The 24725-nt window shown below is 38.0% G+C and overlaps 1 protein-coding gene across 3 annotated transcripts; it reads right to left on the reverse strand.

The window, feature by feature from the left end:
• Positions 1-255: 255 nt before the first annotated feature.
• On the reverse strand, positions 256-23183 carry MKRN1 (makorin ring finger protein 1). 3 transcript variants are annotated; one of them, XM_070947200.1, is made up of 8 exons: positions 22957-23183; positions 12229-12357; positions 10617-10837; positions 8093-8319; positions 4633-4847; positions 3810-3920; positions 3242-3380; positions 256-1986 (listed from the first exon to the last, which is right to left on the reverse strand). In XM_070947200.1, exons 1-8 carry the CDS (start codon positions 23160-23162, stop codon positions 1774-1776), a joined length of 1461 nt encoding a protein of 486 aa, XP_070803301.1. In that variant the 5' UTR covers positions 23163-23183; the 3' UTR covers positions 256-1773. The 3 variants fall into 3 exon arrangements, with proteins under 3 accessions (XP_070803301.1, XP_070803302.1, XP_070803303.1); XM_070947202.1 differs by having other exon boundaries at positions 1806-1986; positions 3877-3920; XM_070947201.1 differs by lacking the exon at positions 3810-3920.
• Positions 23184-24725: the final 1542 nt, after the last annotated feature.

Below are 24725 nucleotides of genomic sequence, written 5' to 3' on the forward strand. Positions count from 1 at the left end.
ATTTATTCAGAGAAAAGGCTGATGTCTCACAGTGACAATTTGGAAGATCCATAGGTAAAATTGTCCTAATCTAATAATTCAGGCAGATTTATGGTAGGTTACCTTAGATCACTGCAATTATTACAGCGTTTAAATAGAAATTGAAGCTGATACTCAAGTTGCTGCAAAATTTTTTAAAAATGCCATTTTCTCCTCCCGAACGGATCTCCCCCGCATCCCAATAAAATCTCAAGAATACAAAGACCATACCTTTTTTTTTTTTTTTTTTTTGCTTTTTTATTTGGGAAAAGTGCTTCTTACAAAAGGCAGCTGCAAAGTAACACAGACTTCAGCAACATATTTTGATTCCATTTAAAAGTGAAAGGAAATGCAATCTAAAAGGACACAAGCAGAACAATTCAAGGACAACCCAGCAGCATTAAATGTAATGAAAGTTAAAATTCCCTTGAAGAGGGGAGAGGAAAAGAGGGAGAAAGATTTTGATGACCTCAGGAGTTCTTCCTAGCAGAACTGGTGCCTGGATGCTTTTTTTCTATGGATAAAGTAGCAACATGCATGTTGTACAGCTACTTAGCCAACTCAGGTGTTCTGCAAGGCAACAAGGATCCTTCTAAGAGAGACAAGAGATTTCATGGTTTTAACTGATTATCACACTGTTCTACAACTTTGCAAAGATGAAGAGAGCACAAGAACCCCAATATGGTGGTACCCTAAGTGGATAATTTGGTCCAAATTCTGGCTAACAATATTCCTACACCTGTGTGACTCAGAAACACCCAAAAGGAGTAGAAGGATAACTAGGAAGAGAATGGAGTGCTGGTGTCAATAAGGAAGTGTCTACTCTATTAGTTGTTTTAAAGACCATTTCCACAGAATTTGCTGAGACCACAACATTCATTTCAAAATCCAGTTGAATGTTAAGATATCATGCACCAAAAGGTTTGTGTAAAGAAGGGGATGAGAAGAATAGAGGGAAAGGGTTTAATACACACATATACCAAGTTGCCCAGCCCTTGGGATACAACTCTGTATTTTATTTGTATATACATACATAGAAAGTTCTCCTTTCACACACAAACACATTTTGCCTTTCATGCCGAACAGTAAAAACCGGAACATTCACACCTGGTTCTGGTTACACAGTAGTAAATAGTAAATGTGCAAGTAAACAAGAGACCAAAACCACAAATGAACACATGTACATGAGGGGAGGTTGGAATGGAGCTAATGCCAGCCAAGAAAATATGTGCTGGCCTGAAATCTGAAGTAGGAAAATTGGTTTTCAGAGTCTCTTATTGTGGAACAAGGCAGTTGGCCAACATCTGCCCATCCCCCCCGCTGTACAGCCAGTGTTCTCAGGTTTGTATCTGGGCTCTTAAAGATGAGAGTGGAAGTCCTGTAAACATTTGAACCCTGGAACTGGGTGAATCCTGTCAGGAACAGATATAAAGCAACAAATCTAATCTAACTGTCTGACAGTTAAATTCATTTTTACAAAAAAAAAAAAACCCTAACGCTTTAAAGGTTTATTTCATGTCATTTGTTTTAACAGAAAAAGAAACACACTCCTAGGGCTTGGAAGAGGGGGGAAGGCAGGGAAAAGGAGACAGATTTTGGGGTGGGGTGGGGGAGTTATTACAACAGCAGCACCTGGAATTGATAGGCCTGCCTAGGAGAAAAACACAGGCACTGCCACAACACCACAGGAAAAAGAGCTACTGCCTGGGAGGGGGAAAAAAATGGAGCAGACAGTCCAAACACCACAAAGATGTGCTATAGGTCCAAGTCATAATAGTCTTCCAGCTCATCATGAAACAAGTCCCATTCATCCTCGGAGTCTGTTAGGTCATCATCGCCTCCTGCCGCCAGCAACATGAGAAGCATTTCACCCAGCTCAAAGGTCACCACCTCATCCTCATCATTCTCAAAGGGATCGCTGCTCTCCCTCTCTTCAATGAATTCCCAGAACCGGTTTCTCCGCTGAGCCTACAAGTAGAGCAGAATTACTGGCCTCACGTGAGTGCCATTCCCCAAACGAACCTAGACCTAGATGTTTCCTACAGCTAGTGTTCCAATACTCCTCCTTCCTCATCAAACACTGAATAAAACTGAGAAAGCTTGGTCAAAGGGGGATTATTTAGGGGAGGGGTCTCCAACCTTGGCAACTTCTAAGACTTGTGGACTTCAACTCCCAGAATTCATCAGCCAGCTGGCTGAGGAACTCTGGGAGTTGAAGTCCACAAGTCTTAAAGTTGTCAAGGTTGGAGACCCCTGATTTAGGGTGTCAAGATTGCCTCTCTAATGCAACCAGTATCTGAAAGTCAAAGAAAATCTCTGCAGATACCCATGCAAGGAATTAGGATCATGAAAAATATAACCATGATCCTGATATTTTTTACAACTTTTTTTTTTTCTGTTGGGCAGACATTTTGCATACTTGCATGCAAGGTGTACTCTGGGTCAAAGACAAAGCCTGAAAACAGACAAACACCAGAGCATTATAACAAGCCTGCAAATTGCAATCTACCTAATAGGAGGTACCTTTGAATTTTCTGCACTTTCAAGAAACACCAAACAAGAGATGATGGAAGGGGATAATTAAGCTCTTAGCTGACCACAATAGAGGCCTAATAAGTTGCAGGCTTGTGGATGGGCTACACTCAGGCCTTCATCAATATTTCTTACTAATTTAGAGTTGGTGGGAAATCTCGCTTGCTAATTCTGATACAATTTCATTCAAGGGAGGAGTACTTGATAGTTCTTAAAATAAAAAAAATATTAAAGTTACATTGTTATCCACCATTTTATAATTAAAGTAGGCATTTGGCAAAGGAGACTAGATACATTATTCTAAGTAGCACTAAGCCTAACATTTAGGTAGAACAATGCACGTTTCACAAAAATAATAACTATTCTTTCAAGTCAGCCTACAAGAAACTTTTATTCATTCAACATAAAAATATAGTATCGGCATTGCTCTGATTTGGCTAAGCTACATATAATCATGCCCCTTACATGATCCCGGACTTTAGGTTGATTACCCCTTCATGATTAAAAAATGTCAAAAAAAACGGTGCAGGAAAAAAAATTACAAGAGGATATGAAATTACCCTTTTGATGCCCCCTCCCCATCCTGTAGGTCAAAATAGTTTTTATTCAGCTATCTTCAAATGTCTAATTCAAAACTTATTTTTCTATTGCAAAGGAAAAAAAAAAGTCAACAAAAGCAGTGGGGACTTACTCTGTATCTACTTGAAGTTCCCACTTTCTGCCTTTGGGGCTCCTCTCGGCGGCCATCAGGATATGCGTGTTTGTAAAAACAGTTCCCTCCAAATGGGCAGCTCCCACGGCCTTCATCAAAATACCTGCATGGCTTGTTGCTGGAAAGGAAAATATCGCAACCCTTACTCACAGCATAGCCAATCAGATTTCAGTACTGTATTTGCTTTATAAGCCAGGTGTTGCAGAAACTATGTTAAATTAATTAACATATGTAACACAGTGGATTACGTGGATGTGCATACTGAAAAGGTGTGCGTATGGATAGGTGCATGCAGAGGAAACACTCCAGAATAAAATGTGCTATTATTTATGACTAAATTGTAAACCGGGTGGACAAGGGAACAGCACATGAGGCTATTTGGCACAAAGGTTACTTGTGTACGCAGCATGCATCTGCTCGTGGTTAAAGATGCATCTCATGGGGTAGGGTGGGAAGAAGGCATGAGAGGACTTCAGGTAACACTTTTCTCCATGTACGCCCTTTAACCTCTGCAGTCAAACTTGGTTCGAGGCTGCAATGCTCATACCTCATTGCCTCCTTGTATTTCTGAATGAGTTTCTGCTTCTCTTCCTTCTCCTCCACCCAGTACTCACTTGGAATGACAAAGTTAGATGTGATCCGACATTCTGGGCAGGACCTGGGAAACGAACAGACTGCACTGCAAAATTCTACATGACAGGGGCGCCATTCCCAGCACAGACATACAACCACCTTTACAAGCAGTCTATCGTATCTCTGTCCGGTCTATTGCATTTCTTTAAAACAATTTAAAACTCCCCACCCCCACCCCAAAAGCCCCCCACCCCCAACCCAAGGAATTTATTGAGGTTTTTCAAAGAACATGAAGGGGAAAAACATTTCACACACAGACTCATTTTTCTTTAGATATAAATAAATTTATTTTTGTAACTTTGCTTTCTTGGATGTCCATATTGGTTTGGTTTGGGTTTTTTTCCAAGCAGATTTTAAAAAGGAATGGGCCACTGGCTCAGTAATGAACAAGAAAAGACTTAAGAAACACATGTTTGGAGTTTCTGTCTCTTGCACCATTTGAACCCAAGTGATTTTGTACAGCAACCAACCAACAGAACAGCAGGTTGCTTCCATTTAACAACAACAAAAAAGTATGACTTAACATTCAAACTCAGTGGATCTTGCTGACCAGTCAAGAGTACTGAGGTCAGAAAATTGATCCAAAAAAAAAAAAAAAACCCCTCAATGCTGAATGATAACATTACTTATGTATTAAATGCAGTCTTGGGATGAAAGAGGGACGAAGTTGCCAGTTCACACAAAATACTAATTCTCCCCAAGAAACAAAGCACAACGGACATGGGGAAGTGCCTCACTTTATGATCTTGCTCTCAAATTGTTTAGCACTCCTCCACTTGCGAATGCACTTGAGACAGTAAGTATGATTGCAGTTGGATAGAATCCCAAATCGACGCTCGCTGGGATTGGCTTTTTCATATACCACCTCCATGCAGATGCCACACACCATGTCTTTACTACGCTGAACCGCAAAGGAGAGCTCCATGTCTTTCTCATGAGCTTCGATGCATGACTGTGAAGGAAAGGAGAAGAAACTGACACTATTGATCATAAAGTCAAATTGAGGGGGGGGGGGGGACATCATGAAAGCATTTGAGAGGTCTACAACTTCTACAATGTGTCAATTTCAAATGTCATTTTTTTCCTTAAGTGTTTCAGATTATAAAATGCCCCCCTGGGTATGGAAAGAATGAGAATGAGTGATGTTTTACTTTTTATACTATTTTCTTGGCACCTTGTCTTTGTTTTGCTTTTTTAAAATTCTTCTGACAGAAAGAACTAAAGTACTGAAATAAAATACAGTTTTACTATAAGTGGGCTATTTTTCAGCAGAAACAAGACTGGTAATATATAAATAAAATGCACGTAACCCCATGGTATCTAACCATAATTAAGTTCCATTTGTATCTACTAGAAGCAACTGTAAATGTGAAAAATGGCAACAAGCAGTCAAACTATCTCATATTCAGAAATAGTTGAGCTATTTATTCCTTTACCCCTCCAAATCCATGGAAATGAAACATAACTACCCAATTGCAGTGAGTAAGCTGAAAATATACATCTTGTGTACAAGAATATTGTATCTTCTTTCTGTGTTGTGTCTTCTATTTGATTTTAATTGAGGACAGTGATTTTAATATAAATCTTGAAATTTCATTCATTCATTCATTCATTCATTCATTCAATCGTTCGTTCGTTCGTTCGTTCCCATTTAAGCCCAGTACTGTAAAAGATATAATCATGTATTTCATCCCTCTAGGTATGAACTAACCTGAACTGGATAATCACATTTAACATTTACTGACCATAACAATATAATGACATATAGTTATAGGTAGAAACTGGATAAAATGTGCTATTAGCACATTTCAGAAGGATATTCAGAATCCTATCATTTCTCACAAACATTTATTATTGATTTGCTTTATCTGTAGTTCTTCCATTTTTTATTTTTAAAGTTGGTCCTTCCTAATATCATTGAAATTCACTTTATATAAGTTTCTCACTAAAGTTTAAAATGCAATAATGACAAAACACACTGTCGGCTGTAAAGAGTTTCTCATATTTTAAAGTCTGTGGTTAACTTAAAATACGTATTTTCCCAATTATTGCTCCAATGTATTTCAAAGGGGAAACATAGCATTATGTATCCCACATGGATGGCAGGTTATGAAAATATCTTATTTTCTAAGAATCTGTATCTTAGAAAGCAAAATACCACCAAGTAATTTATCTCACCTCCTCAAAGGAACAGTAAAGAAAACGAGTATTATCAAGTGCAGAAACCATCTTGCTGCTTGGATATTATGGATCAGATGGTTTATCTGGAATTCTTTCAGTTGGATTCAGGTCTGTATACAGCACAGAAGCAATCTTAATCGCTCTGCAACAGATGTAAAGGGTGCTTCTCTCTTGGTCCTGTTAGACCTCTTAGTGGCATTTAATCTCATGGACCATCGCATCCTTTTGGATCTTCTCTGAAGGTTGACGACAAGGAGCACACTTTGGCAGCAGTTCTTCTTCTGCCTTAGTGGCCAGGTCCAATTTTTTGGAGGGGAAAGACAGATCAAGCCTTTGGCATTTCACTGCAGAACACCCCAGGACTGTACCTCTCCCCCATCTTGCTTAATATTTACCTGAAGTTATAGGGAAACACAATCCATTGGTTTGTGGTTCCATATCATCAATATAGTGATGGCACTCAAACTGACCCCAGTCTATGGACAGACTAAGACTGAATCCCAGGGGACAGAAATACTGTTAGTACAGAAACATTTGGGATCCGTGAATATTTTTCGGGACAGAGTTTGTTCCCCAAAAGAGCAGGCACACAATCTGTGAGCGTTCTTGGACCAATCACTCCTACTCTAGCAGCAGGTGGCAGTTATGAGCCATGGTGGTGCAGTAGTTAGAATGCAGTATTGCAGGCAAATTCTGCTGACTGCCAGGAGTTTGATCCTGACCGGCTCAAGGTTGACTCAGCCTTCCATCCTTCTAAGGTCAGTAAAATGAGGACCCAGGTTGTTGGAGGAAATATGCTGACTCTGTAAACCGCTTAGAGAGGGGCTATAAAGCATATGAAGCAATATATAAGTCTAAGTGCTATTGTTACAACCAGAAGCACCTTTGATCAGCTTTGTCTGGCCTGTCAGTTATGATCTTACCTAAATCAGAATGCCTTGAAAACGGACCTGCACCCTTGTCATCTTCCAGTTTGCTTTACATGGGGCTCTTGTTGAGGAAGATCCACAAACTGCCATTGTCTGTCCATTTGCTAACCAGCATTAGCAAGTTTAGTTGAAAGATCCCTATCCTTCAGGGAGACAGTACTGGGTGCCAGTAGCTTCCAGACCCAATTCAAAATGCTAGTTATTATGTCTTAGACTCTGTTAGAATTTCCTTAATATTTGCTCTAAGAGGAGATGCTCTGGGGGAAGGGAGGGGATGGAGACTTGGGGGTTACTTATTTTGCAATAGCCCTCTTACTATAAAACATCTTGCTGTAGAACAACCCAATGTCAGATTAGGTCCAATTCACATTACAGCATATTGGATTAGATTGGAGAAGGGACATCTTTTTAAGGCATTTATGTGCTGAACAGAACAGTATCACCCTTGTCTAGTTTTCTTTGTGCTGGCCCCAGTTAACACTAAAGCATTCTGCCCAAACTCTGCATAGCGGCATACCCAAGGCCATCAGCCACTTGCTTGCACCTATGATAACAAAGATTTAGAACATAGAATAAAACATAGAATAATAAGAACTGGAAGGAACCTTGTAGGTCTTCTAGTCTAGCCCCCTGCTCGAGCAGGAGACCCTATATCATTTCGGACAAATGGTTGTTCAGTCCCTTTTTGAAAGCCTTCAAACCCACAACTTTTGAAGGCAAGCTATTCCGTTAGTTAATTGCCCTCACCATTAGGAAATTTCTCCTTAGTTCTAGGTTGCTTTTCTCCTTAGTTAGTTTCCAATCATTGTTTCTTTTGGTGCTTTGGAAAATAGTTTGTCCCCCTCGTCTTTGTAGGAGCCCCTCAAATATTGGAACAGTGCTATCATGTCCCCCCATGTCCTTCTATTCATTAGACTAATGCAATTCCTGCAACCATTCTTCAAATGTTTTAGCCTCCAGCCCCCCAATCATTTTTGTTGCTCTTCTCTGGACCTGAGAAACCCTTTGCAATAACTCAAATGTTTCTGTGGTTATTTATTAAGTAGCTAATAGTTAACTAGCTATTTCACTCATTTTCCCCACTTACCTTTATGTGTAATGATCTCTGTGCAGCATCAGCAGGATGGAGGACTTGCAAGCCACACATGTCGCAGATATCCCCATGAATATATACGCAGTTTTCTCCGTAACGGCATTCTCCTACTGCAGCATAGGGACATAGCTGTTTCTTCATCTCTAAGCTGGTTTGCTGTTTTTCATATTCCTCTTCAATTACCATTCCCTGCAGAGGAGTTTCAGTGCAGGGAGGAGCAGCTGGAGCAGTCAAAAGAAAGACACAGAGCATTTGATTCCTGAATAGTAAAGCCTGAATAGCCCTTTTTTTTTTATGTAAACATACAAATTATTTTATTTAAGGAAAAGAGGTTAGTCCTCTATCACTCTTTCTCATTTTCTACACAAAAATATTACCATCTTATAAATTATTTGAAACAACATGAAACATCTTTTTAATGTATTTCAAAAACATGAAGGACATGAAAACACAGTTCAATGGTCCATTCCAAGTGAAACATTTAAGAGCATACACACTGTACTGCATATGAAAAGCATGGAGATATGCTAATGTGCAGATTTTGCATGCATGCAGACTGACATGTAAAAGAACCACCTTCTAAAGGTTTAGCCAACTACTAGGTGGCTTGAGTAGTAATATGTAACAAATTATGGCTAGGTTCCTCCCTAAACATGTCATTAGAGAAGTAAACATATTATTAAAGAAGTGCTGACAACTGGAAATGTATACAGGGCAATAGAGAGAGTTATTAATTAACAGCTTGACTGGATTAGAAGAGAAATTACTTGAACAAAGACCATTCAACAAGATCTGCATACCAAAAACAAAAAGCTGAGTCACAAGATGCAAGCTGAACAATTTAGGCCATGTGCTCTTATTAGAATCTCTGAGTAATGCTATAATCATCTGAACAATGTAAACGTAATACACATAGTCTTCAACATACAAGCACAATTGGGATTTCCATCATAAATTGTTGTGATCAGACCCGATTTGATGTCATAAGTCAAGTCATATGGAAATAAAATAAGGACATAAGTATTAACCAATAGTATATCTGTCCAGGTTTTTTGTTTTGTCAGAAACTGGCAAAAAATCTAACAAATTGTGACCACATGAACATGGGATGTTGCAACTGATTTTAAATGTGAACCAGTTCCAAGTGCCCAAATTGCAATCACATGACCACAGGGATAAGTCAACAGTTGTAAGTTCAAATTTGGGTTTTAACTGATGTTTTCAGAGGCTATTGTTGAATTCAAGCCCTTGTTAAGCTAACGGTTGTAAATCAAGGACAACTTGTACTGAAAGTTTAAAATAACGTGAAAAACAATCACAGCTAGGTTTAGGAGTCGTGGTGGCGCAGTAGCTGGAATGCAGTATTGCAGGCTAATTCTGCTGACTGCCGACTGCCAGCAGTTCGGTTCTCACAGCTCAAGGTTGACTCAGCCTCCCAGCCTTCTGAGCTGGGTAAAATGAGGACCCAGATTGTTGGGGGCAATATGCTGACTCTGTAAACTGCTTAGGGAGGGGCTATAAAGCACTGTGAAGTGGTATATAAATCTAAGTGCTATTGCTTTTGCTATACATGTGGCAAAAATTCCAAAAGTTACACCTGAATGGTGATAATTTATTAGAACCAACTAAAATATTTAGAACTAAAATAATACAAAGTGCAAGCTTGTGCGTTTGCCTTATTTTTAATCAAGTAAAGCACTACAAAGGGAGTAGGGAAGAATCAAGGAAGCCTAAGCATCAGAACAGATATTTTAAGTGATACAATTTGAAATACAAATGAATAATTCTGCATTCAGTCCATAAATTGTATCAGATATTGCTGGAATCAGATTACACTTAATCTTCAAAGGAGAAGAAACTGTGGTTTGCTAAAGATAAAAAGACATTATGGTTCCAGTCCCTGTGATCCTCAGAAGCTACAATGTTTTTCACTTCACACACAAAAAGAACCAATTTCAGTCTGAAAAAGAACAACTATCACTTGGATAAGGAAAATATTCCTAATAGAAGGATGGATAAATTTGTATTCTCTTATTTAACTCTAAACTATAGAAAGGCAAATTATATGGAAAGGCAAATCAAATATTTCCTATCTGATAAAATCTGGAGACTGCAGCAGCATTTTGCATATATTACTTCCTCTTGCTGCCCACACTCATTTGTTATTATATTAAGTACATTTTTTTAGGTGAGTTCAGTGGACCTTCCTTCAATGAATATGCAATTTAAAAGCCTCCCTAGAATATTTGGCACCTTCAGACTATAACATATGGCTGGCCAATTGAGCTCAACTAAATGGACCATAGGGAGGAAGTGCCCTCAGTGGCAAAACTGGGAAGGAACTCCATAAATCAGTGTTTGATTTATTATAAGGCAGTTTATAACACAAAGCAGAACAACTGTTCAAATGAATACAGCTCTTGCTTAGATACTAAGTCTAGGGAGACCAAAAAAAAAAAAAAAAAAAATTCCATGGTTGGCAATGAACATTTATCACTATTACAACGAATCAACTTACCACGACCAAAATACGGCTGCCCAGGAATAAACTCCACAGCATTCACCCAATCTTCAGCCCCAGCTCCTGCAGCTGCCAGCTCTTTGTCTTCAGTCTCACCGCTGCTCACTTCAAGTGTTCCAGGAGATGGGGTCACATCCGTTGAAGCCGAAGAATAGGTTTTTGCAACTGGACTCACAGTAGTTGTGTCTTCTCTTTTCGATGGCTTAGTATGTTCATATCTGATAAGGAGCAAAGACAGAAATTGCAAAAATAACCCTATGTGAACTCCAGTTAAAAGAAATTGCTTCAAGGAATCAGAAATGCATTATATGGCAGGGGGATGGAAAAGAGAGCCCCGTTAAGATACTTGAAGTGGCCTTAGTTACTTGACAATGTATTTTGAAGTGACTTGGTTAAGCTTCACTGAGATAAATATTTTCTCTAGCACTCTGTACTGCTGGAAGAGCCATCAGATATAAGTGCCCTTGGAGGGAAATATGTGAGAGATATAACCCACTTATCAACTTTTTTTATCAGTAAGAGAAAGCAATTATTGGGAAATCAAAATCTGTTCGAAAAGGTCTCTAAAGCAGATTTTGAAGGTCAGTGAGAGAAAAGGAATCTGCATTCCCATCATATTTGTGGACTTCCACTCATTACAGTACTGGATTCTACCCTAGGAATTATCTGTCTTCTCTGCTTCCAATTATTTCCTCTTAAGTACATTTCCGCATCCAGTGTTTTGATATATATTTTTACATCAGAAGATAAAAAAACAGGAGGAAGAAATTAAACTGCATGTATGCAGGAGTACTATATATCATTCTTCCTGAGCCCCTTTGCAATGACTGCATTTGCATTAAAGAATATATACTTTATTACTCTACATGTAGACTGTTCACCAATCATCTGGAAACAAAAACAAAATAACTTCAATGTTTTATGGGCTTTAATATGGTTGTTGAATTAGACAACAACTTTTGAGAGATGGTCAATTTTGTCTCTCCTGTTGATCTCCACATATTTTGCAGCCCAGAGTATGGTTTACATTTGTGGATGATGGGGATTAGAGTGACTTTAGAGAAGCATTCCAGATGGAAGGTATCAGGTTAGGCAAAGCTACAATGAAATGGGACACAGAGGTAAAATATTTATTTTGTTGTGATCCTGCTTCCTAAATGGCTTCTATAAAAGTTTTGTGGTGTACAGAAAATGGCAATTATAAACACAGTAGCTATTACTGTCTCACATTGACATAATATTTCCAAGTTCAGTTTATAATTAAAATTCTGTGTAACAGTCCTTTTTCTCACTATCTGCACAAGCTTCTCTAGAATACAAAATGTATCTGTATAACACACTACATGAAGATTCCCAGTGATGTGACCACAAATCACAAATCCTGTTCTTACAAATATAATAGTACTGGCGGCTTCCACTATACTGAGTAACGCTGCTACTACATCAGCATTGGTGGTAACGGGTAATGTGCAGCTTCCATGATCAGGCTTGCCCACGTTTTATCACATTCATTGAACTAAAACTTGTTTATCTCTTTAAAGCCACTGAAGATAACTAGCCATAAATATAGGGAATTTGCTCCTTGTAAAAACATAGAGCATTTCTATACCTGCAACGATCTCCATAAGCACAGCATCCTCGCTGAAAATACCTACACACCATGCCAGAGTGGGTAGTGTAGAGGTCATGGGAATAACGGCAGTTGTCCCCTTCCTTGCAAACACCATGCATGAAATATCTGAAAGACATAAATTTGTAAATAAGGCTGAACCGGAAAGAATATTATGTAGTTTTAATGGGATTCCATCATGCCTGATGAAAATAAATTACAAACACTCCTGAATAATAATCCTAATGTTCTGGAGTGCTAAACTCAACACTTTAGTCATTATGGGCTCTAGTATTGATAATTAGTGTATCGTGGATTTTTCTAACTACATTTTACAGCTACCTAAACCAATTGCCACCACTGCAGCGTGTGACTGAAAATATCATAAACACATACTGTAATCATGCGAACGTGGTTTCCAATGTTCCTTGCTGGCTTTCCACAAGCAAAGGCAATTGGGAAGCCAGCAGGAAGTTGGAAGCTGCTTCCTCTCCCACTGCTTGTTCACCTGCCTCCACTTAATAGTGGCATGCTGACAGGATTCTCCTGCCTGTAGAATTGCTTGTGCTTCTCAGTTCCTCCCTGGAACTGCTGGGATTGCCGTTGCTAAGTAATGAGTGTACATGATGTCACAGTTTACAATCACTTAGCGATAGAAATTCCAGCCTCAGTTGCTGTTGTAACTCAAGGACTACCTGTAGTTTAAGATATAAACATTTTGACCTAGACAGGGATTTATATTTAATCCCTGAATAAAATGCATGCCCTTTTGTTGCAGAATTCATATTATTATAAAATGAAGCGTCAAAGCAGCACTAAATTCAAACTTTGAAAATCATTTTCAAAGAAAATTATAAAGAATAAGCATCAATAAGAATAAGGTGGGGTGCCACACAGAATTAAAAAGAAAGCGTGTAAACCAGATGAGCATGGTCAAATTATAAAAAAAAACTATCACAAAAGGCAACAAGCTTTATTCAGAAATTAATAGTCTAAGAGCAAAATATAACAGGGTTAGGGTTCCTTCCCAACCAGCTTCCAACAAGCAAAGTCAATTGGGAAAGCCAGATACACTTAATGACTGTAGCAAAAAAGGTCAGAAAATTGAGCATGGTCACATGATGACTTAACAACCATATTGCTTAGCGATGGACGTTCCAGTCCCAACTGTGTTTGTAAGTCAAAGACTAGACTAGACTAGAATGAACAGAAGAGTAGAGTAGAGTAGAGTAGAGTAGAATAACTTTATTGTCCCTTTGAATGTTCACTAATCGGCATACATTAAATGAAATTTTGTTGCATACAGCTCTCAAAGGGTCTCCACATCCAATATACACTAAACATGACAAAACAAATAAATAAATACAAAATTATGCATATACCCACATATATGAGACTAAAGACTAAATAAAATGAGAAAGATGATTGAGACAGATAAAATATCTCCAATTATTTTTGCAAAGCAAAGATATTACGAATACCGTAATAAAAATTCTAGAATACTAGCAAGTAAATTTTCCGTCAGTTAAGCATCTTTGTCAAACCAAATCTAATTATAGTGTAGAACATGACCATTGATTTAAGAGTTGATCGTGTTTCCCGAGTGGAAGTGGGAAACATTTAGGTATGCAAGGCAATCTACAGGGTTTCCTGAATAACATGGTATTAGGTGTCCACTATGTAGTTTTACCATAACACAAAGGAAGTGGTGTTTTTAGTTTCTTTAATTTTTTAAAATCAAAGTTTGAAGTTGATGGTAGGGTGTTAAGGTCATGATCCACTCTAATGACAGATTCATTTTCAAGGTTCCAGACAAAGAAAATGACATTGATGAGTAAAGGAGTGGTTTCAGAGAACAAGAAAAATTAAATTTTTCATCAGTCACTCAAATATTTGGTATCTTTTAAATGTGATTTGTTACAGATTAAGAAGTGAAAGGCAGTTTGGCTGGCATTAGCTGCCAAAATATATATAGACCAACCCTGTTGGTAACAGAGCTGTTACTTAGCTGATCTAGCTTCCTCTATGCAAATTAGTTGTTAAACTTTTTTGTGGGCTTCCTGAGGAAAATCGCTTTGAATCTTGCTGCTGATCCTGAGCATCCTCCACCATTTGCAAAAAAAAAATAAGAAGGTTTGTGACAGGACGCCAGTACATTATGCAACAATATTTTTATTAAGTGCCGATGCAAGTGGAAGCATTTGCAAAAGAGTTTGTAGTCCTCTCTTACACTTAATTGTGGAGTCGCAAGGAGGGTAGCAGGTATTCCTCAATACGTTTTTGCTTAATAATTATTCAAATTAAGACAACCTCCCAAAAAAGTCAGCTGCGACCTAAATTTGAATTTACAACCTCTGCCCTACCGCATGGTCATGGGATCATAATTTGGGCACTGGGCAACTGGCTCACATTTATAACCGGTTGTGGCATGGGTGTCAAACCCGATTGCATCGCCAGCCGTATCGGGCCCTTTTTTGCCTTTGCGGAGCCAAGATGGGAGTGGCCTGCGCGGATCATATCTGGCCCATGGGCTGCCAGTTTGACAGGCCTGGGTTGTGGCATCACACAGTTACATGATTGGGATTTGCTATGTTTTGTGCTAATTTCTGGCAAAAAAAATTGCCATGGCAATTAAACAATTTTTAATTGCCATTAAAAATTGTTAATCTGGATTTGTGTTTACAACTGTGTGACTCAACTCACACTATGGAAAAAGTGGCCATAAAATTGGGTCTGGTCATGGGATGATTTGACTTATGAATGCAACGATTTATGACAAAATACCAGAACCAATTGTGGTTATAAGTTGAGGACTACCTGTAAAGATGGAATAAGCATTATGAGTGATCTTCTATGCTAGGGAGTGGGGAGAAGAAAGAGAATGCTGGAACTGGACGTTGTCTAATTTTGTGTTTATTTATTAAATTTATAGGATACCCATCTCACTCTGAAAAGCGACTCTTTATTAGAAAACACCCCTTTTTAGAACACGCCCCTGACCAGAAACAAAAACTAAGGTAATCTATGTTACTGCTCATGATAGCATTAATAATGGACAATCAATGAAGTCTATTTAGTATCAAATTGTCTGCATTTCCTTTTCTCTGTAGAAAATAAACCTATATTGAAAAAAAAATCTCACATATGGAATCCAGAGGCAGGTATCTATCAGGCAGAGGTGTGGAATATCCAACGCTTACAGAATATTCTCTCAAGAAAGCTATAATCTATAATCTGTCCTACTATAATCCTGAGTAGGACATTCCATGATTTCAAAATGTTAAGATATTTGAATTATGGAGTAATTAAGATTTTAATATTTTTTGTATTATGCTACTTATTTTTGTTTTTGGCTGCTTATGGGTGCTTTAAATGAACAGTTCACCAGAAATCTTGTTAATAAGTGAACTGAAGCTATAATTGATCAATCAAGCCTATGTCTACATAGTCTGATTCTTGTTTTTTATTCTTCTGGCAATTTTGCCCTTCCACCCTAAACTGCAATTTGTATGCTTTTAAATGCAGGTTTGCATTTTATTAAAGTCATTCATGTCATGCACAGTCTGTCTTAACAGTCATCATTTTGTTAAAATACAGCTACTTGCAAAATCAGTAAATGAAAAGCTAAAAGAAATGGATATATCATTCTTTTAATCCAGCCAGAAAAAGAAAACCGTGGAATAGCACAGATGTGCAAAATATTTCAAGCTTGACACACATTTTCCCAAACTTATCAGAAGCATTTTGACACATCCAATCCTATATTTGAGCTTGAAATACTTCTACTAAGATTGCACAGTACAGGAATACTTGTCAGGTTGAAACAGCATATTTTGAATTTAAAATATGTCAGACAGCTGTTCACAGCAGTGTCAATATTATATAATAGAAAATAAATACAGCTTCAGTCCCTAAAGATCAGTTGAAAGACAATTTCCCAAGTATGAAAAATATTCTTTATTTTTTAAAAATGGCCTATCTTATAGAAAGCCAAAAACTCTTAATTAAAGTGGGAAAACTATAAAATCCAGACCTATGAATAGTAAAATATCCTCGTCTTTCATAAAGCAAAACAAATTTTGCTATCAATTAAAAATACATTTGCTCAAAGCAGTAAATCTCTTCCTAAAAGCAGATATTAGAGCACTTTTTTTTCCAAAACTCCTGAATCTACTAGTATCCTGAAACATCTAACTGCAATTTGAAGAAATGCACAAAGAGCTAAATTTGAGACAGAATTTTAATATATCAATATTTAACTCACTTTTATCAATGTTACCCAAAGAATAATTTGATTGCATACCTAAAATTAACCAGTTATAAAAACAGTATCCCCAGTATTTAAATCAAACTTAACAATCATGAAAAAATGAGAGAAAGGAAATGGGGAAAAAAGATTCATTTCAGATTGCTAATCAAATGACACCTTAATTTTATGAGACTTAATTTAACTGAGAATGTTAGCTGCCCACTTCCTGGTGAGTAAGAACCACTTTAAAAATATGACACTTCTTTTATGGGTGCTTCATCACTTGCTAAATGATGGTCCACTCAAATTTAATGTGCTAGTGTTTATATATAAAGCCCTATTTAAAAATAAAATGCTTGAATGCCCTTTTGTTGATTTTTTTTTCAGGGACGGTTTAAATTTATTGTGAATCTTTTAACTGGCATATTTTGAATTATAGAAGATGCATATTTTGAATTTTAGGGGATTATGTTTCATGCATCTCAAATGAGTTGAGATTAGACAGTATATAAATTTATGTAATAAACTTGTAAAAAGTGCCATTTAATGGGATATTCTGAAATCATAAAGATAAATTTTATACCAATTGAAGTTTCTACGCTGCCTTCAAAGGCATCCCCACACACTGCAATAGTCTAAGCTTGAAATGATGAGGGCCTGAGTCAGTCCCATCAGGAGAACTCAGTTCCATTGGAAATTTATTGTGAATTGTGTAAATAAAAATAAATAAATTAAGGAATCAGACAAATTCCCCCAAAAGCTAGTTTGCCTACCTAGTATTGAGGATACAGTGTCTGCTGGAATAATACTACTTTTGTCACCTACATGTGCACTCTTTGAGATTGTGGCCCATGTACAGAATTTCTTACTCCTTCTTTAGCAGTTGAATTGCTAGGATGCAATATTCCAAATATTCCATTAAGCTAGGATGTTTTAAAAGCCACTGCTTAATAGAGTTGCATTAATCCTCTAAAGGGGAAAAATGTGTTTCTTAATTAAATCAATACATTGGCCATTGCTAAAAATGCATTTTGTACAGCACACCTAACTAATGATTACATCTTGACAGTATTTCACATACGCCTGTCAGATTCTCCACAATTACTAGTAATAAAATTTCAGGCTCTTCCATTGTTTACTATTATTATTTGAATTCAGAATATGTATTAAATAAATTTCATTAAAACTACCGTAAAATCACTCCAGAAACATTTTATAGATTGTAGAAAGGTTCTTCAAACTTATGATGGAAATGTGGAAAACATGAAGGGTCACTGTAGCATGTCTGGTGGACTTGTAACAAGCTAGAGAATTTTAATTCAAATACACATATAGAAATAATTTTAAAGATTAATATTAAATATTCAAAAAAGAGGGGTATTTTTGTTGCGACTAATGAACAGACTAGAAAAGGCCTATGGAAGATTGTTTTTGTATATACTGGTAGTATCTGCAGTGAGATTATTATATGCACAAAGATGGAAAAACTCTGAAATACCCACAACAGAGGAATGGTTGGTGAAAATGACAGAATTTGCAGAGAGGGCAAAATTGACTTGCCCAATTAGGGAAAGGACAACAACTACATTTATCAGTTATTTTACAGACTTTTTGCCGAACACACAAAAAAAGATAGTTTTGATGTCAGAAAGGGTGGCATATAGAAAAGAACCATGGTATAACTATAGAGACAGATAGGGTAACATAAATGCATTTATAACTTCTGTAAAGAGGATCAAAAGCTGCTTCTCTATATCTTTCTTTTCTTTTTCTTGTTTGCTTATTATTCGCTTACCAGATTTCTTTACTTTTTTATCTTTAAATTTGTATTGGTTTTGCTCTCTAAAAAATCTCTTCAATGAAAATTCAGAGATAATAATAAAATTTATCCTACTTCAGACTCATTATGTGAAGACTTAGGTCCCTGGAAAAGGTTTTAATTCTAAAACAAGTGGAAGGAAATAAAAGAAGCAGAACAATCAGCAGCAAGGTAGATGGACTCAGCGGCAAGAGCAATGAAAGGCGTAAAAGACCACGTTAAGGATAGACTATCCTGGAGAAAAATCTGTCTATGTGGTCACTGAAAGTCAAGAATGACTTGATAGCAATAGCAATTAGACTTATATACCACTTCACAGTGCTTTACAGCCCTCTTTAATTGGTTTACAGAGTCAGCCTATTGTCCCCAACAATCTGGATCCTCATTTTACCCATCTAGAAGGATGGAAGGCAGAGTCAACCTTGAGCCTGGTAAGATTCGAATTACCAAATTGCAGGCAGCCAGCAGTCAGTAGAAGTAGCCTGCAATACTACATTCTAACCACTGCGCCACCGCAGCTCTATGATGGCATATAATCATTTAAAAAAAAAAAAAGATTTGCAACAGCTCACCATAACATTTTCTATGCTCCTATCCAGAAAGGCATGAAGGGAATGTTAGGAGTTGTGAAGTGCAAGGTCCAAATGAAATAAAGTGGAATACTAGCAGTTAAAAATGTATTACACATGGATGTGTCACTTAAACCCATCCTAGTCATCCATTTTAAAAAGATCCATAAAGACAGTATGCTATTTTCACACATCAGTACAATGAAATAATCTGATATGGATTTAGACAGTGCACAAAATACCTATTTTACCTCTTCATGTACTACGAACCCAAAGGTCATTTATAAAAAGAGCAGCTGCCTAATTTGCAAATTTGCAACGGCAATCTCCAGCCCATAAAAAACTAGGACGTTCCTTTCAATGAATCAACACATTATGTCAAACTTGCTACATTATTATTAAATCACATTCCTCTGTAGAAACAAGTATCAAAACAATTGTAGCAATAACCAGTCTGGGATTTTAAAACACACAATACATCCAAGAGTGAAAGGCACTCCATTGTTTCTAATTAGTATTTAATTGAAACATTAACTTGGATTATGTGCTGCCTGCAGAGATTTCATTACTTTAATCTGATCATGCACATGTACATTTGCTGCTAGATTCTACAATGACCTCAATAATGTACAGTAAAGCTCTTTTCTTAACAGATAAGCAATGGGGGAATAGACGTTCTTGGGAAGGGGAAAGTTAGAAATAAGATGAGATAGATGGTAGTAGTGCAAATAATTTGTAATAAAAACACACTAATTATGAATATAAAACTGAAAAAAATGTAAATAGTTTTAATTATTTTCACCTCACATTCTTTGAAGATGGGCTTTCCCAGCATCTTTCATATAGTGTTTGAGTACCACGAGACAAATCCACACAAGGCCAGACTCAGTAAATGTTACAATTGTCAAATATGAAGTGAACAGTGAATCATTTAAATAATCTTTTGTGCAGTACAATTTGACCTGTACAGATTGAGTTTCAACAACGCCTACTCCAAACCTGATCATGTATTCAGTACAGATGCTTTAGGCCAGCTGGTTAAATCCACTTCATTTTAACAACAGCCTCAAGTGAACCCATAACATAGCAAAATCTCTCTTTTTTTTTAACAATTTCACTGATAGGAGATCTTTAGCCTGAGGTGACACAGCATAATTAACCTGATTATAATTATCCTCTGTTCATTAGATGTAGTCATTTTAAATCAATTGCATCTGATTTTATGTTTCTAAAAAAAGCAATTTCGAAGAGTAGTGAAATAGATTGTTTCTATACCCTTTAATTAGCTGTGACCCATTTTAGCTACCTGACTATTATGCATTCATTGGAGCATGGAAAAGCTGCCCTGCTATTTACATCAGGGAATTGTATCCAATTCAGTCTGTAATAAACACCCATAGGAAATTATGCTTAAGGTATTGAAATTATATTATTTCCTGACTTAATTATTACATATTGTTCTTTATTCAGATTCACACTGGGTGACTACTTTAAATCATAAACCAACATGTTATACAAGCCACTAAAAACTGAGAGACCACTGAGAACTTAACCTAATAATTTAAGAGACAGAAAAAATGAATTAAGTCTGCTAAATTTTAGAATGCCTACTCAATATAAATTTAAATACAAACTTTTAGCTAAAAGATTCAGGATCAGCATCAAAAGAGATACTTTCCAAAATTCATTAGAGCCAAAACTATGTTAATAAAAGAACCATATATTATTCCAAAATAATCCATCCTTAGCTTATTCAGTTTGGACAGAAGCGGGGAGGAAAATCTCTAAACGCATGTTTAAACCTATAATTTATGAATAAGAAAAACTGAAAATTCTGTCTCATTATCCAGATTTCCTATGAAATGAAGTTTTCTAGCCATATACAGCACTGAATTGATATTATATTCTAAAAAAGAGAAAAGCACTTGCAGTATTCATCATCACATTATCAAAGAACAAAACGGAACCCAGATTAAATTTCTTCCCTCTGACACAGTATGTGCATATACTCCTTACATTTAGATTTTTTAACTTGGCACATCAACAGTGAGCCTAGCAACAAAGTTTCATATATTTTGCAGTTACACATTCATAACATTTTCAGATGACCTTCATAGGACAAATGCCATTTAGTAACTGATGATAAACAAGTTCAAATATATTCCAGAACATCACTTAAAATATCTAATTACAGCTTTCAAATCTTACTGCTAGTTCAAACTATAAACTAATAAAATAGATTATGCATTTATTTAAGAGATTTATAAAGCTGCCTCTCTCATAATTTGTAACTTTGGTGGCAAGTAATTAAAAAATCAAAATCAAGGAAGAAAAATATACGATCCAAAGCTAAAATAAACAATAAAAAGCAACAGATAATGAACATTTATTCAAGGCTAATAATATACATTCATAGAACAGGCTTTTGGGACTTTTTGGTAATTTTATTAGATTATGAAACAAGAAAATGTGACAGAAAATGGGTGGAAGGAAGGAAGGAGTGGAGAAAAGTAAAAAATGACTGATTTTCTTTCAATAGTTAGCCCCTTTTGGACTTTTTGCACAAAACAGAAAAAAATAAAATTAAGATATATGGTTTCAGTAAAAAAAAATAATAATAGAAAAAATGAAGGCTATGTTGCAACCATAAAGAGTTCTGAATAATATCAAACTGGGGAGCAAAATACACTACACTACGCAACAAGTCAGAAGTACACCATTTCTATACAAGAACCAACCCTAAAAACGAACTTAGCTCATTTTTAATACTTTCCTGTGTACGATAGCAATTTGAATGCATTCCAATTTGAAGTTTCAAACACACTGGGCAATTCTTTTTTAACTTTGCCCATCACAAAGCGGCTTGCACAACCAGATTACTATAATGTTTAAAAGTTTCCATGTAATGAGGACCCGGTTTGTGGGGGCAATAAACTGACTTTGTAAAAAAAAGAACACCGCTTAGGGGGGACTGAAAGCCCTACTAAGCAGGTATATACAAAAGTATGAGGCTATTGCTTAATGCATTGTAAGCCGCCCTGAGTCTCTGGAAAAGGGCGGCATATAAATTGAACTAATTAATTAATAAATAAATAAATAAATAAATAAATAAATAAATAAATAAACAAACATCCTGATTGCAGTTGCCTTATCAAAGAGAAGCAGCATCAAGGGGGGGGGGAGGAGAAGGAAAAGGAGAAGGAGAAGGAGAAGGAGAAGGAGAAGGAGAAGGAGAAGGAGAAGAAGAAGAAGAAGAAGAAGAAGAAGAAGAAGAAGAAGAAGAAGAAGAAGAAGAAGAAGAAGAAGAAGAAGAAGAAGAAACCAGGGGACCTTAATTCTAAAACTCAAAAGGCGGTGTAGTACTGTAGATTGCTGGCAGAGACACCAACAAGGGCACAAGTAAAGATCACACTTTGCAATCTTTAAACTGCCCAGAGTGATGGTTACGAATCCACAGCGGTACTTTTAAGAAGGGCTGAGATGAGAAAAGAAAGAGAAATACAAAGGACTCCAGAGGAGGGCAGGGAATATTTGCTGTAGGGAAGTAGTAACCAAAACAAAACGTGGCGGAGGCCAAAGTGATAATAATAATAAAGAAAAATCAAAGAAACGAACCCAGCCAGCTCCAAATGGGGGAAAAAGGCACCGAGAGAAACAAAAGAGGCCAGACCCAGCTTCCCCATCCAGTCTCCACCGCAATCGCAGCCCCTTTTTGCCTGGGCTTTTTGCGGGTGTCAGCTTGGCTTCATTCACTCAAAATCAATCAATCAATCAATCAATCAATCAATTTTAAAAAAAGTCAAGCCAGCCAAAGACTTGCAGGGAAGGGAGCGCAATAGCGATTTAAAGCAGCTTCTTATATGCAAAATATGCCAGGGAAGAAAGGCAGCCAGGCAGGCAGGCAGGTCGGAGACGACCTTAAGCGGAGGCCGAAGTCTGGTTTTGCCTTCAGGGCGAGAGAAAGGAAAGGAAAGGAAAGGAAGCCGTCGGCGGGTCTGATCCCAGAAAGGCGAGTCAGGCGAGGACCGGGAATGGTTGGCATGAAAGAGGAACCGGAGGCGCCATCAGCCGCCCTCGTCTCAGCACGTTACCTGCAGGCGACTTGCTTAGTCCAACCGCTGATGCTTCCCCCTCCGGCTCCGGCGGACGGTGGCTGAGGCTCGGCTGTGGGGAGGCTGGAGGCCGTGGTGGTGAGGGTGGTGGCGGAGTCGCCAGCGCTGGAAGCCGTGACAACCGCTGCCGTGGCTGTCGCTCCCGCTACTCCGCCACCACCGGGGGCCACCGCAGCCTCCGCCATTATTGTTTACCCCACACAGCGACGGCCCCACCGGAACTTCCGGGAACGCATCCTTCCGGCTGGTTGCACGGGGCGGGGCAAAGTTCGAGGGGCGGAGTTCAAAAAGGACAGGAGGCGGGTTTGGCTTTCCCTTTGGGGGGGAGGGAAATGAGGCGAGCGTTCTGCTCCCTGGCGCTCTTCTTCGATAAGCCCCGCCCACTGCGATGGAGGAGGATCTGCGGTTAGGCGATTGGAGGAGGAGGAGGAGGAGGAGGCGGGAATTGGGAGTGGGGGGGGGAGGAAACATTGGAAAACCGTCACGGGTCTGCACGTGGCGGGCGGCTTGACCTGCTGAAATTAAATCGCATTTGGTGTGTTGTTTTTCTGTAGCCTTTCGCGTTGTGCGCTGCATGTACACATGTGGGGAAGGGTTCTCGTTCAGGCAATAGAAACAAACATGTCAAAGCCGGTGTTTATTTTCAGCTTCGGCAATGCACTTACGCAGGTTCTGTGTATGCAGCGCCTGTATATGCATATTTCAGGATACAAATACAAATTCAGATCTTCGGTCATTCTTGACTCGGGGTGACTTCTCACGCAAGGTGATTTATGTTGCCGCTGCTTGTCACGGCACGCAAGGACCATCCTAAAGTGCAGGGAAAAAGTGTTTTTCGTTTCCCCTTTAACGGAATACCGTTAAGAGTTCTATTAAAAACTTCTAAGAACATTTGTAGGAAGTTTGCACCCACCCCTTTCCTGGAAGAATGAAATATTTTAGGAAATACTAAAAAGACAGAATATTATGTTTCCCTGTATGAGAAATGGAGAAGCATGTTTTAAAGAGGAAGCAGCTCCCATCTTCCTGCCCCCACCCTTTGTCAATGGGCCAGAGGCAGAAACTCAATCTTTGTCAATGGACCACCATCTGAAACACAATAGCACCCATCTAGCAACAGAAACTAACACAATAGGACCCATCTAGCAACAGAAACTAACACAATAGGACCCATCTAGCAACAGAAACTCACCACATGGCACCTAGGAAGATTACATCAGCCAGCAAGGCTAGCTAAGACCCCCACCCCCTGGGATACTCTTTCTGGGCCCCAGGAAGTTCAAAGCCAGAAAGGGCATAAAACCCGGGGACTCACTGCGTCTCAGCCCTTTTTCTGTTCAGGAACTCAAACCATGTGATCCTGTCCACCATTAAACCATCTTTCCAAGCAGTCTCCATGTTTCCAGTGTCTTTTTCCCCACTTGGAGCTGAACCCAGAAGGATGTTTCTTCTAACACATTAAAAACTAAATCATGAAATGTCCGTGGAGATTCTCAGTCATCCAGGTCATGGTTGTCGCAAAGGTGGTTTTTCAAGAGGCAACTGGACTTTCTGGTTTTTCTTTGAAGACGTTTCACTTTTATTTTATGTACACCCAGAGCATATGCACCAGACAAATTCCTTGTGTGTCCAATCACACTTGGCCAATAAAAATTCTATTCTATTCTATTCTTTTCATCCAAGAAGCTTCTTCAGCTCTGACCAGAGCTGAAGCCTCTTGGATGAGAAGCAAAACTGAAACCTCTTGG

Source organism: Pituophis catenifer, unplaced genomic scaffold, assembly GCF_029215685.1.
Source record: "Pituophis catenifer annectens isolate HBS135680 unplaced genomic scaffold, rPitCat1.0.hap2 SCAF_7, whole genome shotgun sequence".
In the NCBI taxonomy this organism is placed as follows: domain Eukaryota; kingdom Metazoa; phylum Chordata; class Lepidosauria; order Squamata; family Colubridae; genus Pituophis; species Pituophis catenifer.